This window comes from Nesoenas mayeri, assembly GCF_963082525.1.
Source record: "Nesoenas mayeri genome assembly, chromosome: Z".
Lineage (NCBI taxonomy): Eukaryota > Metazoa > Chordata > Aves > Columbiformes > Columbidae > Nesoenas > Nesoenas mayeri.
The window spans coordinates 63,084,377-63,101,137 of NC_137542.1; the positions used below are offsets into that span (position 1 = coordinate 63,084,377).

Below are 16,761 nucleotides of genomic sequence, written 5' to 3' on the forward strand. Positions count from 1 at the left end.
TGGGTTTTATAAGATGAAGTGCTAATGTTTTTCAATGAAGAGACAGTGCATTTTCTAGTAGTGCTAATGCAAGGTAAAATTAGGGACTTCTGTTAATATGTAACCTTGACATACAGTATAGTGCTTTTAATCCTTGAACTCCTTGATATCAGCAGCTCACCTTTCCCAACGTTCATTGCAGAAACTGGCCAAAATCCCAAGAGAGTGCTATTTTTTCCTTATTTATGCCTTATTAATGGCTGCCCAATTAACAAAAATATCTATAAATAAACCTTTCAGTTTAAAATGGTTCAGCATAACATTTTGACAACCATAAGAGGAAGACTTTTTAGATCACAAGAAACAAGAAGTACATGTTTTGTTTCCTTCTCCGTGGCTGCTGAGGACATAATAATGATTATGTCAATCTGATGTGAGACTTTAGATGATCCTTTCTCTCACCTTTTGTCCCAGCACATTTCTGCCTTCTTCCTCATGCCTAAACTAGCACTGTATGGTGTCAGGGTCTGTGCTATGGCTGACTGTTCAATCAGTCAATGAATAACAATGCTGGCAGAAGAAAAAACAAAAAGTGACCAGGGGCAGGCATGCTCCATCTGAAAGCAGCTCAGATCTGCAAGATCCAATTGTGAAACCACACACTAGCTGTATGATGTCAGGCAAATCTCTTTACTCATAAATTAAATCAGAAAATAAATTATTAGGCTAGGTGGGATTAGAGGTAGGTCAACCATGTATCAATAAATGTGGATTCAACATAATAGATATGCTAACCAGCCTTCTTTCAGACTACATATAGGTGTTCTTGAGGCTCTTTGTGGGAAAAAAAAATAAATGGAGGCAACAGAAACTACAGCCAAAGCAACAAACAACAAGTCTCAATGGCATAAAGTTATATGGTCAGATGGGTCCTCCCTCGAGACTGCCTCCAAATGCAGAACCTTTAAGAGGATTTCTTAATTGAGTTATATGTACATTAAAGTAAGAAGAAAGCCTCTGGATGAGGAAAACATCCCACATGTGGCTCTGAGCGAAAGCAGAGTGCCAGCACTCCCACAGCACAAACTGGAAAGGTAGACTGGATATCAAAGCAAGAAAATGCCTTTGGCTGTTTGGTCCTATTGTATCCAGGATGAAAAACTTGTGTATTTTCTTCACAAATAAGGAAGATACCATAAAAAAAGCTCCACATCTGAACTGCTAGTTTCTCCACCAAATAGAAACAACCTATCAATTTTTTGAATATGGCCTGCAAGTCAACAAGATGCAGTTGGATATTTCTGAAAATTAAATATCTGATATTACCGTTTCACAGAAGTGAGATGATTGTTTAAAAATTATTATTTTAGCTGATAGAAATGGAAAAAAAAAATCATTTCAAAAGCTTCAAAGACAGCAACCAACTAATTTGGACCTCTACTATGTGATTACTGTTATTATTAAGGGTGAAGTAAACTTAGTAAATAAAACAAAGATGGAGTCTATTAAATATCTTGGTACACCAGAGAAAATTATAACACCAGGTGTTCATGTACTCAAGAATATGCTAGCCAACGGCTGATATCTTCACATCTGCTGTATATATAACAATTTTAGTAGGAATTAAGTTCTTACACTGAGATATTTAGAGTGCAAATGATTGATTTTTGTCATGCAGAGTATTAATATTGATTGCTTAAGCACTCCAGACCTTGCCAGTCAGCAATCTCTCTGTTGTGCTAAGCTGTGAGCTTTAAATGTAATACTCACTGTGAAGACTTTCTCAGGCTGACCACGAGCTCGCATGTTTGTGTCATGAATTTGCTTGAGTATCATCCAGGCTTCATCATGTTTTCCAACCTAAATGTGTGATTGAAACATTTAAACAAAACATACAGTCAGATTAAGATATGCACTGTAGTCATTGAAGAACCTAAATGCCTGTTAAGCAGACTTAATGATGTATTATAAACACAGAAAAAATTTTGAGTGGAATCTAAAAACCATTTGGAAAGTTATACCTCCAGCAAGAACCGTGGGCTTTCTGGCATAAAGGTGAGGGCTACTACAGAAGAGACGCATGGCAGTGCACAGACGATCACAAATACTCGCCAACTGTGGAACTGGTAGGCAGAGCCCATGCTGAAACTCCATCCTACGAAAGAAGGAATTCACAAAATGAAGAGAAATAAGGGGCATTGTACAAGGAAGTCTACAGCTTCTTGGAGGTGCAAAACAGTACCTGTATTTAAATGGAGCTTGATTAATTTTTTCTATTTCCACAAATATTGATGATTTCACAAATAATCATAGAATCATATAATCGTTTTGATTTGAACGGATTCTGAAGATCATAGAGTCCAACCATTAACCTAACACTGGCATGAAACCATGTCCCTAAAAACCTCATCTACGTGCCTGTAAACATCTCCAGGGATGGTGATTCAGCCACGTTGCTGTGCACCCTATTCCAATGCCTGACAATCTTTTCCATGAAAAAATTTTTCCTACTATCCAACCTGAACCTCCCCTGGTGCCATTTGAGACCATTTCCTCATATCTTGTCACTTACTACTTGGGTGGAGAGACCAAGACCCTTCATGCTAAAACTACCTTTCAGTTAGTTGTAAAGAATGATAAGGTCTCCCCTCAGCCTCCTTTTCTTCAGGCTAAACAGCCCCAGTTCCCTTAGATGCTCCTCATAAGACTTGTGCTCAATGTCTCTCTTGTAGTGAGGGGCCAAAACTGAACACAATATTTGAGGTGCAGCCTCACTGGTGCCACCACTACAGGGGGAAGGTCACTTTTGTAGTCCTTCTGGCCACACTATTCTTCATGCACACCAGGATGCTGTTGGCCTTTTTGGCCACCTGGGCACACTGCTCATAGAATCATAGAATATCCTGAATTGGAAGGGACTCACAAGGATCATCGAGTCCAGCACCTGTTCCTGCAAAGAACAAGTCCAAAATGCATACCATGTGTCTGAGGGCATTCAATTGCTTTTTGAATACTGTCAGGCCTGGGGCCACGACTACCTCCCTGAGGAGCCCATTCCAGTGCTCCACCACCCTCTGGGTGAAGACTCTTTTCCTAATGTCCAGCCTAAACCTTCCCTGGCACATCTTCCTGCCCTTCCCTCAGGTCCTGTCATTGGTAGCTGAAGAGATCAGTGCCTGCCCCCCTTCCTCCCCTTGTGAGGAAGCCGTAGCTGTGATGAGGTCTCCCTTAGTATCTACTCCTCCAGGCTGAACGAACGAAGTGATTTTAGCTGCTCCTCATATGGTTTCCCCTCCAAATCCTTCTCAACTTTGTAGCCCTCCAGTAGCTTTCCACTCTCCAGTAGCTTTATATCCTTTTTATGCTGTGGCGCCCAGAACTGCACACAGTGCTGCTCCAGGTGACGCCGCACCAGTGCAGAGCAGAGCGGGACAATCACCTCCCTGCCTGGCTGGCAATGCTGTGCTGGATGCACCCAGGACACAGTTGGCTATCTTGACTGCCAGGACACACTGCTGGCTCATGTTCCACTTGCCAACAACCAGAAAACCCAGATCGCTCTCTACAGAGCTGCTCTTCAGTCTCTCGCTCCCCATGCTGTACGTACAGTCAGGGCTGCCGCGTCCCAGGTGCAAAATCTGTCATTTTCCCTTGTTAATCTTCATGCAGCTGGTGATTACCCAGTTCTCTAAGTGCTGACTCATGTTCAGCTGGCTGTTGACCCACACCCATAGGTCCTTTTCTACCAGGCAGGTTTCCAGCCACTCTTCCCCAAGCCTGTAGCGCTGCATGAGATTATTGTGACCCAAGTGCAGGACCTGGTATTTGGCCTTGTTGAACCTCATACAACTGGCCTCAGCCCATTGATCCAGCTGGTCCAGATCCCTCTGTAGAGCCTTCCTACGCTCCAGCAGGTCAACACTTCCACCCAACTTGGTGTCATCTACAAACTTAGTGAGGATGTACTCAATCCTCTCATCCAGATCATTGATAAAGAGATTAAACAGAACTGGCCCCAACACTGAGCTCTGGGGAACACCACTTGTGACCAGCTGTCAACTGTCTGCTCTCATCTGAAAAACTGATCTTGAGATATAGAGTGCTGACTAATAACATACTGTAGAAACTATTGTAAAAACATACAGAGAAAAATGCAAAAAGAAATACTAGAATACCTATATGCAAAACTGCAGCGCTGGTACTTCAGCTTTTTAACATAGTATCTGATTTTTTGGTATATTATAATTGGACTACCGAAATGCTAGAATCGTAAGAAACCTAACAATTTCTCTTAGGAAATACATTATTTGGTATCTATCTTGCCTTTTAGTCTGGCTTCAATACAGGAGAATTTCTCAAGTAAAGTTTTCGAGGATAACTTATTAAAAAGTGAATGTAAGATAAGAATAACAATAAATGACAGAAGCAGTTACTGGAAGAAAATGGAACCATGGCTAATGAAAGAGCTGACGCCAGATTAATCTGATATATCTCTTTGCTAACTGATTTTCCTAGATAAAAGACATAGTAAATTAAATCTGTCTGGATGTCAGTAAGCAACTAGTACAAGATGGTACAAAGTGGCCTGTTAAATAGTTTTTCATATGAGATATTTACCTGCTAAATACATAGTGTATTTTGGAACTTAAAGATCTTGTAGTATGGATCACAAATAGGTTATTGGAAAAAAAATCCTTTCTCATATTAAAGTACTAACATGTTACCATATGAAAAATACAGTCAACTAATTTTTGCCCTTTATCAACAACCTGCTGCAATATTTGACCTGCAGATTTGGGAAACTTTTTTTCTGTTCTCTGACAAAATGTTGTGTTCCTGAAATGTGTCACTTTGATCTACAGTCTCATTTAGCCCTGCCATCTTTACCCCAGGAAGACAGAAGTAAAATCAGTGACAGCATTGTCTTTGACCTTACAATGACATGTTAGGTTTTTTTAAATAAGGGTCCAGATAAACATACCTTCCCCCTCCAAAGTACCCTCCAACGAAAAAAAACAGGCTGTCTACAATGTAATGTTAAATTTTATTCCAAAGTAGAACTTGGGATGAAAAGCTAAGATAAAAGAAAAACAAAACAAACAAAGAAAAACCCCAATAACAACAACAAAAACACAAACCCACACCACAGTAAAAAAGGATGTTACAGTATATGAAAAATTTACTTTTTATGGATTTTTAGAAAATATTACCTTTTATCCTTACAGAATTTCAGATCTTAAATAATATGAGCATAGTTTACATCTAAATTGGGAAGCAAAAGAAATGAAAAACGAAAAGTTTACGGTGAGTTAATGAGGCAATTAGAAACTATTCCTGTGTTTGAGGTATTGTGTACACATTCTATTAGAATCATTAGAATCGTATTCTTTGTTATATATTTTAAACTATAGTACAAGAACACCTGATACAGGACTCACAAAACTATTTCCTTTCAGTTAAGCTGATTTTGGTCAAAGCAGCGGGCTGATGCGACTCTCTGGGCAGCCATGCATCTTCTAGTGCCATGGTAAAGGTGACAAAAGACAGGGGTTTTCATTTCGCAGAACAGCATGGTAAGGGTACTGGCTCTTGTTGTCATCAGGATCTGGCCCAGAAATACATAGAGCCACTAGTATATTTAGACAATCTGCCTTTCATCACTCTGGTTTATGTTTCATAAGACTGAGCTGCACAAAGGGCAATTCTGCAGTAAATGAAATCAACCTGGTTTTATACTTGTTATAAAACAACAGCATCATCTTGTGCTCTGTAGCCTGTCCTGGAAAATGCTTATGATAATTTATTTTAACATGTCATTTCTTAGTGTAAGTGAACCACGCTACAAAATTAAAAGCAATGGGTGTACCGTTCATCCTGGTGTCATCCTAACAATCTGCAAAACACGCTTTTTAATCCTCAAAATAGGTAAGGAACTTGTCAAGTGAAATATTTGGTACAGTTTTATTCCTCTTATTCAGTCTTATTCTCTATGTATCATATTAGCTGCTGCAATTTTCTTGTGATTTAACATATCTGCTGAATTCAGGATAATGTCAGGATTATAAGAAGCAAACGGTAGAAACAAAAGCCAGCTGCAGTACAGCTTCCTTGAGACTGCTCACCTGTCTATTCCAGCACCAGCACTGGAACAGCAAAACAAATATATATTTTAAATGTAGAGCAAGTTTAGATTTATTCCTATGGTTAATGCATCCCATTTCCCTAGGTCATGAGCTAATCTGGAAAATGGAGCCATTAGTGTAACTCTGAATTTAGCTCACAAAGTGGCTTTCATTCCTACTGTACGTAAGTCTTGAAATCAAATGGGAGTGTGTTCTTGGCTGTAATTCAATTTGCTTCTCCTTTCCTTGATTTATGATACAATAGCAAAGACAGAGAAGCTCTACATGGCTGCATTCAGAGCACTGCACAGTGACCTAGAGGTAAACTTCACCCTTGCTTCCTGGTTATGCTGTATTCCAGAGTCATTAATCTTGAAAATGGTGGCAAGTCCCAATGTTTTATGAATTGCTAAAACACTTGGTCCAAATGCATCTTGGGAATGACTTGCTGTAGAGCAATGTAAAGTCTGCAATGACTGAATCCGTACCTGCTGCAGCAACCTTTGTGCCGAATAACACCCCCTCACTCTACTGTGTGCTAGAAAAGATCAAGTAAATCAGAGAGACATGGATGCCAATTACTGATTACAGAAACACAGCAACATGCAGCAGAGCAAAAGCAAAATGTACCAAGATGCTAATCTATATCTAATCACCAATTTATATGTTGAAGTCAATGTCAACAAAATCTTCCCTCCCAACACAGTGTTTTATCTGCTCCATAGCATTAATAAACAAAAAGCATATTACAAAAAAAAAAAAAGAAAAAAAAGAAAAAAAAAAGTTATTGCTCCAAATGAAAGAAAATATTTTTATTCTTGTAGACTTTTGGAATAAATATAGAGGCAAACCAACCATATTATACTGAATTTTACAAATATACATTGCATGAGAAACAGCAGGTATCTTCAAGAATAAGGATCATATTATCATATTTTACAGTGGCTAGGTGAGTACAGAGCAGACTAATGGGGATGATTTGCTTAACTTTCAAAAATGAGGATTGAAAGGGAGCATGATAGTTCTGTACAAATCCATAAGGGTTACACTGAAGTGCGGTGTTGACAATGAAAAACCAGTAGTATTATAACGGCAAGACTATCCCTACAATTAGGGGCAGAGGAGAAGCATAGCCAAGATATGAGTAAGAATTCATACACTGTATAGATTCTTCTGAAAAATACTTTATATGATTTTATTAATTTATTTATTTCTGTTTTAAAACATAATGTTTGGTCAGAACTCAGCTTTCTAGTCTCACTTTTTAATGTTTTGTGTTTGAAAAATTTCCAGAACATGTGTGCTTGCTGCAAACTGCCACGTGATGGCACTGTCATCGCACTTAAGACAAATAATACTTGTTTAAAATTTCTGCAGAAAGTGTTCTGCTACGACATGTTGTCATTTCGTTGGGTATTTCCCAAATCTAAGCAAAATCAAAATTATAAAGAGGACTGGAAAAATTTTGCAGCTGACAGCACTGAAATACGTTATTATTGCATTCATAGTCTGTCCTGTCTTTATCAAGTTTAACTGTGAGTGACATGTAGGATTGGAGCACATATATTTTAATGGTACTGGCTAGAATAACAGTAAATATCATTGAAACAGAAGAAAAGTCTTCAGGGAAGTTTTATAAATGAGGAAACTCTGCTAGTAGTTTTTATGATACTAGGTGAAATATATTGTTTCCAACAAATAGAGAAACACCTTTTTCAGTATTAGTATGTAATTATATTAACATGAAATTCTGGTGACATAAAGAAGAACTCTTGCCTTTCCTGTGATTAGATTATTGATATCACATGGGAAAGGCAGTGATATTTTTAGCCTATATAGATAGTTAGATACCTTACAAACCAGCTGGCTCAGCAGGTCAGGTGCTGTTATATTTTGCAGAAGTAATCTTGAAATAAAATAGCTGAAGTGTGGCAGGCCATGATGGAGGTTTCTTAACAAAAGCGCCTGTAGAAGCCTCTCTAACTCTCATTTGCACCTAGCTGACTCTCTAGCTGATGCTATTAGTCCCTGGGAGCCATGAGCCATCAATAAAAGAAGGTAATAGTGTTAGACAGATATATTTTACAAATATGTTAAACCCAGAGTTTGTGTGTTGACACTTAAAACTGTGACTAAAAGGAACAAGACATTTTTCTAAAGACACATTTCCTCTCCTGCAGAGAGAAGGGTTGTCAACCCCTGACACTCATCACTTGCCATTGATCTTCATCTGAAAACCCGAATTATCAGGTTTCTCATCACTCCAGTAACATTATAACTGCCATGCCCCAGCACAGCTGCAATAGGGATGACCTTGCACCGAAAATAATTTGCTTTCTAGTAACATTGTACACAATTCCTCTATCCAGTGCATGGTGCTGTTGTCTGGGTAAGGTCTCCAGCTGTATTACATCTGAATAACGACATCAGAAATCCACTTTTAAAATGTTTCTAATACTTGCTGTAGTACTTCCCAGCTTTACTTTTAATTGAGGAGGAAGTTTGTGCATACCCATACTTCAGACAATGATATGCTATGATACATGCGCAAAATTTGAGGTTTAGTAATTATATGTCAGACTTTCACTTACTTCTACATACACTCTGCACAGCATACAGAGCTGTTAGGTTTCTTTCCTTGCTATGGAAATGCTAACATATCTGTGATAGGCCTGATAGAAAAGTCATTAAAAGTAGTTTAAAGTCAGAATACCTAACAGTGCTCAGTGAAACAAGACAGGAGAAGCTTGGAAGTCATTGCATGTGTGGATGGTCTGTCTGAAGTCTGACTTTGATTTGGCCTTAAAATACGGCTGTATCAAGATGATGTGATGCACAAAAGCCAATACAGACAATAAGTTAATCTCTGAAATGGCAGAGGAGATGAACAGATGCAATCATATATAAGAATTAAAGCAGCAGTTCCTAATAAGAGAACAGCAGGTACCCAACAGCCTGATCCTGTAATCTGTCTAATCTTGGCAGATGCTAGAGGTGGCAAAGGATATTTAATTAGAAGTCTATTTATGATTAGGAAACACTGGATATCACTTGCTTTCCTAGCTACATAAAAACCTAAATACATGTAGGAACTTGAAGCAGGCCATTGTCATAACTGAGCATAATGGGAATGACGTGCCTGTATCTTGACTTCAGCAAAGGAGGCTATTTTTGCCCTTCAATTTTCTTTACTGGGTGTGGTGGTTCCAACCACGCCTCCTCTCCTGGGCCACTCGACAACCTGGATACCAGGGATACCTTAAGAAAACCTAAATTGCTCCTAAACCAAAACAGTGTTAACATTCCATTCTGCTTGCTGGGAAGGATACTGGGTCAACTAAATAAAAAAGAGACATTAATATGGCAAAATAACTCATTAGTATTTCACCTTTTATGAAGTCTTACAGGGCAGATGGGAAGTTATACAAAACCAGAGAGAAAGGGCTTGCAAACCAAGTTGACCATTATGGATTTTATACATATTCACCCTTATTCTCCCCTTCAGAGGACTGGTCCAAAGATTTTGTAAGTGAAAACAAGCAGGGGAAAAAGAGTAGAAGAGTCTTCACAAGACAGGAGAGAATTTAAGGGGAGAGGTGATGGGAGGAGGGGATGGGAGGGGGAGGGAAGGGGAAGGGTAGGGGAGGGGTGCACTGGACCCCAAGGAGAAGAGATCAGCACCTCCATCTGCACTCGCAGTCCTCAGGGAGCTATGGAGAGCCATGAGGTTGCCCCTCAGCCTCCTTCTCTCCAACACAGATAATATCGAAGTCCTTAGCTCCTCATAGGACATACCTTCTAGCTCTTTTGTTGCCCTCCTCTGAACACACTCAGGCACCTCCACATCCTTCTTAAATTGTGGGGCCCAGAACAGCACAGAGTGCTCAAGGTGAGGCCACATCAACACTGAACTTTGTGACCCTTTCCTAGATTGATTCCCTGATTTAAACTACGCATTGCTCCCATTGACATGATACTGCATAAAAAAAAAGGGGGGGGGGGGGGGGGAGGGACACGACTAAGAGCAAAGTGTTTGGCTTACAGGAAAGGAACAAAGGATTCCACTGATGAGGAGTGTAGACAACCCTGCAGTCCTCTACTTCTGTTCGTTTAACTTTGGCCACTTAGAATTTTCCATTCACAAAACAGGGAGGAACAATAGAAATGTACTTTGCTAAGATGTCATGTTGACATAAATGTCTTCACCTGGCCATCACCATGCAGGTTCCAATTTTGCACCTTAGCTATTCTGAACACAAACTATAAGCAATTATCCTATTGGGCTGTAAACAAAATCTCAAAGTACTCCAACATCAAATCGCAATGTCTTGACTTTTGCCATCATTATGGGTTTCGTCTCTGTCTTGAGTCATTTTGCCAGATTTCAGATGCTGGTTGCCAGGAATCAAACCTGAATAAACTCTGTGTGGCTATATTCCGAATGCAAATATCATTATACTCCTTGGAAAGTGGGTATATCCTCACTCATTACAGTTCCTGGGTAATGAACATAGTTTTTGAAACTTTTCCAGGGCAAACCTGTGATTTCCTGCTTAGATCTTATATCAGTGTTTCTACAACATTCTCCTCATCTGTCTTCAAAACAGCTTTTTTCCTCTCTACCACATACTTTATAAATCCAAATCAGTACAAGAACTCTCTTAAAACTTAAGTTAATTGCCTATTTCTGAAGTTTAAAATGAGAAACACCATGTTGCAACTGAAGATATTAAGTAAGTAAATAAATGTATTCCAGACTAGAATGTATACTCATGATCCTTTTCCAGAAAAAATTGAAATTAATGTACACAGGTCAAATTTCATCTAAGGTTCAGATGCAAAACTTGAAAAGAACCGTGATTTGTAATCAAAATCTCAGATGCTTAATTTCCCTATAACTGACTGCTTTTTAAAAATATTTCTGTATCTAAATTTGATTTGGAAAATTTTATCATTTCTGTTAAAGATGGGATCTAGATCTAAACACACTTGTAAGCAGAGATATTAAGACTCACATGACACCCTGCTCAGTCTTGTGGAAACCAATGCTTGCTGTAAGTGCTTGGATGTAAGATTCTTTTATACATACACTTGAAATCTTCCCAATACCCTCGTAATACTATGGAGTTAGAAAACCAGAAAACATCAAAAGTAATGCTGGTATGCAATAGGTCAGTGGTTTGTGACCTTCCTGAATTTATGAACTAATAGAAATTTTTCAAATGGATATATAGAGTCCTATGTGGCTAGCTCACACCTACAGATGAAGGATTTCTTTGTCTTAATTATTTTTATGGGCATATAGCCTAGAAGCATTTTATTAAATTCCTGATGTTGAAAACCCCAGCAGTAGTTGGCAGTACCTGGAAAGAAAACTAAATCAAAGAATGGTCTAAGAATTTTCTGAGCTTAACAACCAGATTAAAAAGTGAACACAAAAAATAAATTGTATCTTTCCAATACAAGGAAGTTCTATTCAATTATAACACTGAGTTTATGCTATAGTTCAAAGCAGAGTGTAGACTGAAGAACTGGAAAGAAACTAGAAAGTAACAAAAAAAGGTCTACCCTGCAGAATAGGACACTAAGGGTTAATATTTAGGTGATACCACCAAAAATCTCATTACAAGCACTGTGGCACATAATTGATCTGACTTCAGCTGACAGAGTCAGTTGCCCCAGAGACTACCATACTTGTGCAGCTCTGTAAAGTCCTCGAGTCTGGTTCTGTGCAGCTGTTCAGTGAATGCACTTCACAATTCACGAAACAAAGAGGTAAAATCTGGTAGCCATGACTTTGAAAACATCATAACTTACAGGCTTGTCAGTCTAAGATGAAAAGGCCATGTCATGTTTTCCAGAGATGATGGATCAAGTGGATGCAACTGACGCCAAAAGAAGTGTGGGACAGCACATGTTAAAAGATGCTGTTGTCAGAGCTTAAAAATATCACAGTCAGTGACAATGTTGAGACCCTGCAATCAAATGTCACTAGAATGTGCTTCAGGTTTTGTTTTTATGACCTTATTTTTCATTTCTTAAGATTTCTACCTCTGGTCTCCTACATGTACTTAGTGGTTTCGACTACTTTATGTTACTACACCATTGAAAAATGGTTTGTGTATGAAGTTTGAAACATCTGTTTGGACAGTCCAAAAGAGTACAGTAAGAGCAAATCATCAACAACACACAAAATCGGCTTTTATAACTAGATAGTGTAGAATTGTCAAATGCCCTGTTCAGTATTCATTATGAAATCTGCAAGAAAACACTTATCTGCAACAAAATCTGATTAGACTGTTGTCCTACCAATATGCGAAACACAATGATCTCTACATATTTTTGTGTAGTGCCCACCACTGCCTACCCACAGCTGTGTGCTCACAAATTGTGAAATCGTAATGGGTTCAAACATGTACTAGGTTTACATGTGCAATCTCACCAAAAGCATAATTAAAACCTTACAATTATTTTGCTGAGGGCTTGTAAAAAATGTCATAAAACTAGGCATTTTATTTGGCATGACAAGTTGTGGTAGACTCTACTAAGAGCAGATGTTAAATGTGGAAGCTAATTGAAAATGTTGAGTGTTCCTGTCCTGGTCTGGTACTTCCAGCAATTTATGTGCATCTGGACTAAGGATATTTAAATGATGGGCTCACAGTGAAGAAGACAAGAGAAGCAATTAATCAGAAAAGTCAATGATAAAAAAGGCACAACATACACTGAGGCTTACGAAAAGAAAATAGGCCTTATCTATCTAGCCTAACTTTTACAAACCAAACAATCATTGAAATGCTGGAACATTTTCTGAAGAATACAGAGATGTGTCTTTTACCAGTGATGTGCATTTTACCATTCACATACTGCTGCAGTGCAACAACAGAACATTATGCAATTCAAGAAACTCTTTCAAAATTTAACTTTATTATATTTTATTCATTTGAAAGTTTTTGCAAGAAAAAAATATTTTTAATTATCATTTCATTGCTGTGATTTAAGTCTGATTTTCTTTTTTACTATTTAATCTACTTCTGTTTTCTAAAAAAAGAAGCAATCTCTTAAGAGATAGGCAGAATAACAGATAGCCTATGTCATCAGATAATTAGACCAAATACGTATTCTAAGAATTATCTTCTAACCCAACAAAGGTCAATTAAAGAAACCCAGTCAGCTGAATACATGTAGCCTCTCTATTCATACCGTGAATCATGTGTCAGAAGTCCTGAATTCAAACTTTGGTCAGGCACTTTCAACACAAGTATTATTTGCACTCACAAATCAATTACTAATGATCCTCAGTTACAATCTGTCATAGCTATCCAAGGGGGAGGATTTTCCCTACAGAGAGACAGTCACAGTGCTTGAAATGTAATTATCAAAGGTAACAAAGAAAATGCAATATATTAAAGAAACAGAGCATTATATTAAATTTTTCCTTTTATAAAGCTTCATGATTTCCTTACAAAGTCTAGAATATCCAGATAACATGAAGGAATCAGATGTTTATATCAGAATTGAATTACCTAAGATTCCCATGGGAAAATAAAACAATCTGAAAGCCTTACCTTGATGTCTTTAGCTGTGATTTCACACTTTTTATTATGTGGCAATGTTACCTTCAGGAAACAACTAGGGTGAGTGACAAAACTTTCAATGTCCCAGAACAAATAGCCCCTGTACTAGAAATGAAACAATATAATACAGACTCAACAGCAAGAGAGGAACAGGGAGTGGTAGAAAGCAGCATCTCCTCGCCTTGGCCAGCATCAAAGCTGAGGAAATCAGGAACTGAAATCTAAGCTCAGAGCTACCAAATCTTGCTCTTTCTCTTTGCCTGTTTTATACTGTTTGCTACTTGCATCTTTGGAAAGTGTAAAAATACTACTATGTTGGGAATAATAAGTGCAAAAACACTGTAGGGGAGGCAGATCAGTTTTTTGCATGTATTTGTGCAGGTCCTTCCATTATAAATATGAGCAGAAAGAATAAAGTTAGATGCTATACTCAGATACCCATGCATAATTAAATATATCTTGATGGAAGTACTTTCACTGAAGTAGGCATAATTCTCAAAAACAACATTTAATATTTTTCTCAGAGGAAAAGTATAAATAAACTTCCTGAAAAAGAAACCCAATGCCATTCTGTAATTGATTATGTTAATTTTATATTAAAGGCAACTGGACTGCAAATTGAAAAAAAAATGATATTCCAGTTGTATATCCAAGCCATACAGAAAATATATACATATATAATTATATATACTATACATTATATATATATTTGAAGTTAAAAGAAACTTAGTAAAAGGACAACCACTAATACTTTCAGAGCAGATCATTTTATAAGCCAGACAAAGAATATGAAACTATGGTCGACAAATCTGTAATCCCACACTGTGTTCCAGAAAAAATTAATATATTTATGTATCTAAATAATCATACTGTAAGACCAGCCACCTCCTCTTTTGCCCATCTGTAGAAATGACCTTAATTTTTCACCTATTACAGACTAGTCAAAAACAAAAACAAAAAAATTTTGCCTTTTCAACATTAAAAAATTGACCACAGAAAAAATCTCATCAGATTAGCATCTTGTTTGTTTCTAGAAGTGAAAAGCAAGAGTTATGCCTGCCACTGCAGGCATTTCTGATAGCCACTGGCCAGACTTCTAAGGCAGCTTCATGAACTTGGATGGAATTTTTCTTGATTTATACTCAAGATCTATTCATTGTGTGAAACTGAGTTTTAATGAAAACTAAGGGTAAGGAGTCGCCATCATTGTACTGCTATAAGAATGAATGACTATTACTATGGTTTCTGTGGAAAATGATGTTTATGGCAGTGGACAGTGATGTTATGGGAACAGTCTGTTCGCCTGTCTGTGAGTACCTCTGTCAGAATCCCTTAGTCATTGACCTACTTCAATCAAATCTGACAGGCAGAAATAGTCTGAGAGATAATCACGTTCCCCCAATTGTTATGAAATGCACTACCCAGACAGAGGGGAGAGAACCCATCAGAGGATGAAGGAAAAGGTAGGAGAAGCCCGCAGTCTCTCAGGGATGCTGCAGCCAGCCTGGGGGCTGGGGCTGCACCGTGGCCATGCCATCCATCGACTCTGGCATCGATCCAACCCATGTCAAAATGTGCTGCCTCCTCTCTGGCAGCATCCAGATCAGAGAAGAGCTGTAATACAGCAGGGACCATGGTGAGGTTGTGGAAAAACGTGTTTTTCTTGTTGCAAAAACAGTAGCTCTGGAGTCTATTGCAGAAAGGATCTGGAAAAAGCAAGGAGAAACTAAAAGTACTGACATGGTAACTTGTAAGGGATATAGCCGAAGGCTGGAGAGAAAGCAATTAGCCAGGACCACAGGGACATTGACAGAAACTCCCAAGAAAGTGGGTCTTATTTCTTCTCTGCTCACAAACCAACTTCTTAGTTTTTCCACTGAATCTCTCAATAAAACAATTTCTTTTTCACACTCACCCTACAGAGCCCAGAAGGAGGTTATATTTGAAGCTCACTAATGAACATCTTTAGTGCTTATCAACTAGATGTGCTAAAAGCTACTTAAGCTTCTAACATTTGTGAATATAATTTAAATGATCATATCAAACCCTGCATTGGTCTACAGAAAATAGCAAACTGATAAAGTGATTTGTTTTGCTTTCTTAGCTGGATTTGCATAAGCAACTCTTCTAAATTCTGCTGTGTTCTGTCATTCCTGTTGTTCCTAAAGACGAAGACTTTTTAAAAGTATATGCATTCTAATATAATCTAATTTCACGGGATTGTTTCAAATTAAGAACAGTTCATGAGCAGGAGTTTATAACTCAAGTTAACATTAAAACTGCCTCATACCCACTTTAATTAACTCAGAATTCAAAAGTATGTATATGGCTTCAGCCTGCAGGATACCAGACTAATGAAAGGGCCTTAAGTGTGGGGGGAAGCACAGCACACTGAGGATCATTTTGCCTCTTAGTGGAATGCAGAACAGATCAACAGATGTTGCATTATGTATTAGATGCCTTTAGATCTGATCTATTCCATTTGTTCAACACAACACAGTCTCTAGCAAACGCAGATGCAACATTAGCGAAGCTCCAACTTCCTTTAAATCTCAAATAGTAATTTTTATTGGTTAAAGTATCCATAGATTCATGGATTCTGAAGACAGATGATGTATCAGAAAGACAATTGTATGGAGAAGGCAAAACTGCAGAGCTGCTCTTGGTTTTAAAATTTGGATAAAATATTTCCTCCAAGTTCAAAACAAAACAAAACAAAACAAAACAAAAACAAACAAAAACCCAACAAACAAAACCAAATCAAACCAAACCACGCAATCAAACAAAAAGAAATAAAAAATATATTGATTTAAAATTCCACAGATTTATTAGTGCATTCACAGACTATTATAAAATGAGAAAAGACATGTAGCTCTTCCCTAGGCCATCTTCTTTGGCATTTCTGATCTGGACTACTAAGAGAATTTAAAGATCTTCCGCAAAGAACAGAAGCTACTGTGTAATAGAAAATGGGACTCAGCTTTTTCCAAAACATCTGCTGCCATGATTTGGACTTGTTTTTAACCACCAAAAAAAAAAAATCAGTGTGGTAGGAAAAGGTTTGAGAAAAATAATATTTTTAA

The 16,761-nt window shown here is 37.9% G+C and overlaps 1 protein-coding gene across 1 annotated transcript in view; it reads right to left on the reverse strand.

Annotated features, from left to right (window-relative positions):
* The window catches only part of SV2C (synaptic vesicle glycoprotein 2C), a gene marked incomplete at both ends in the record, with an annotated part of 81,097 nt that overhangs the window by 21,335 nt on the left and 43,001 nt on the right, over positions 1-16,761 (reverse strand). Inside the window, 2 exons of the mRNA XM_080363020.1 lie at positions 1,750-1,839; positions 2,001-2,134. Of these exons, the coding sequence (XP_080219146.1) occupies positions 1,750-1,839; positions 2,001-2,134 (224 nt within the window). The remainder of the gene's footprint in view (positions 1-1,749; positions 1,840-2,000; positions 2,135-16,761) is intronic.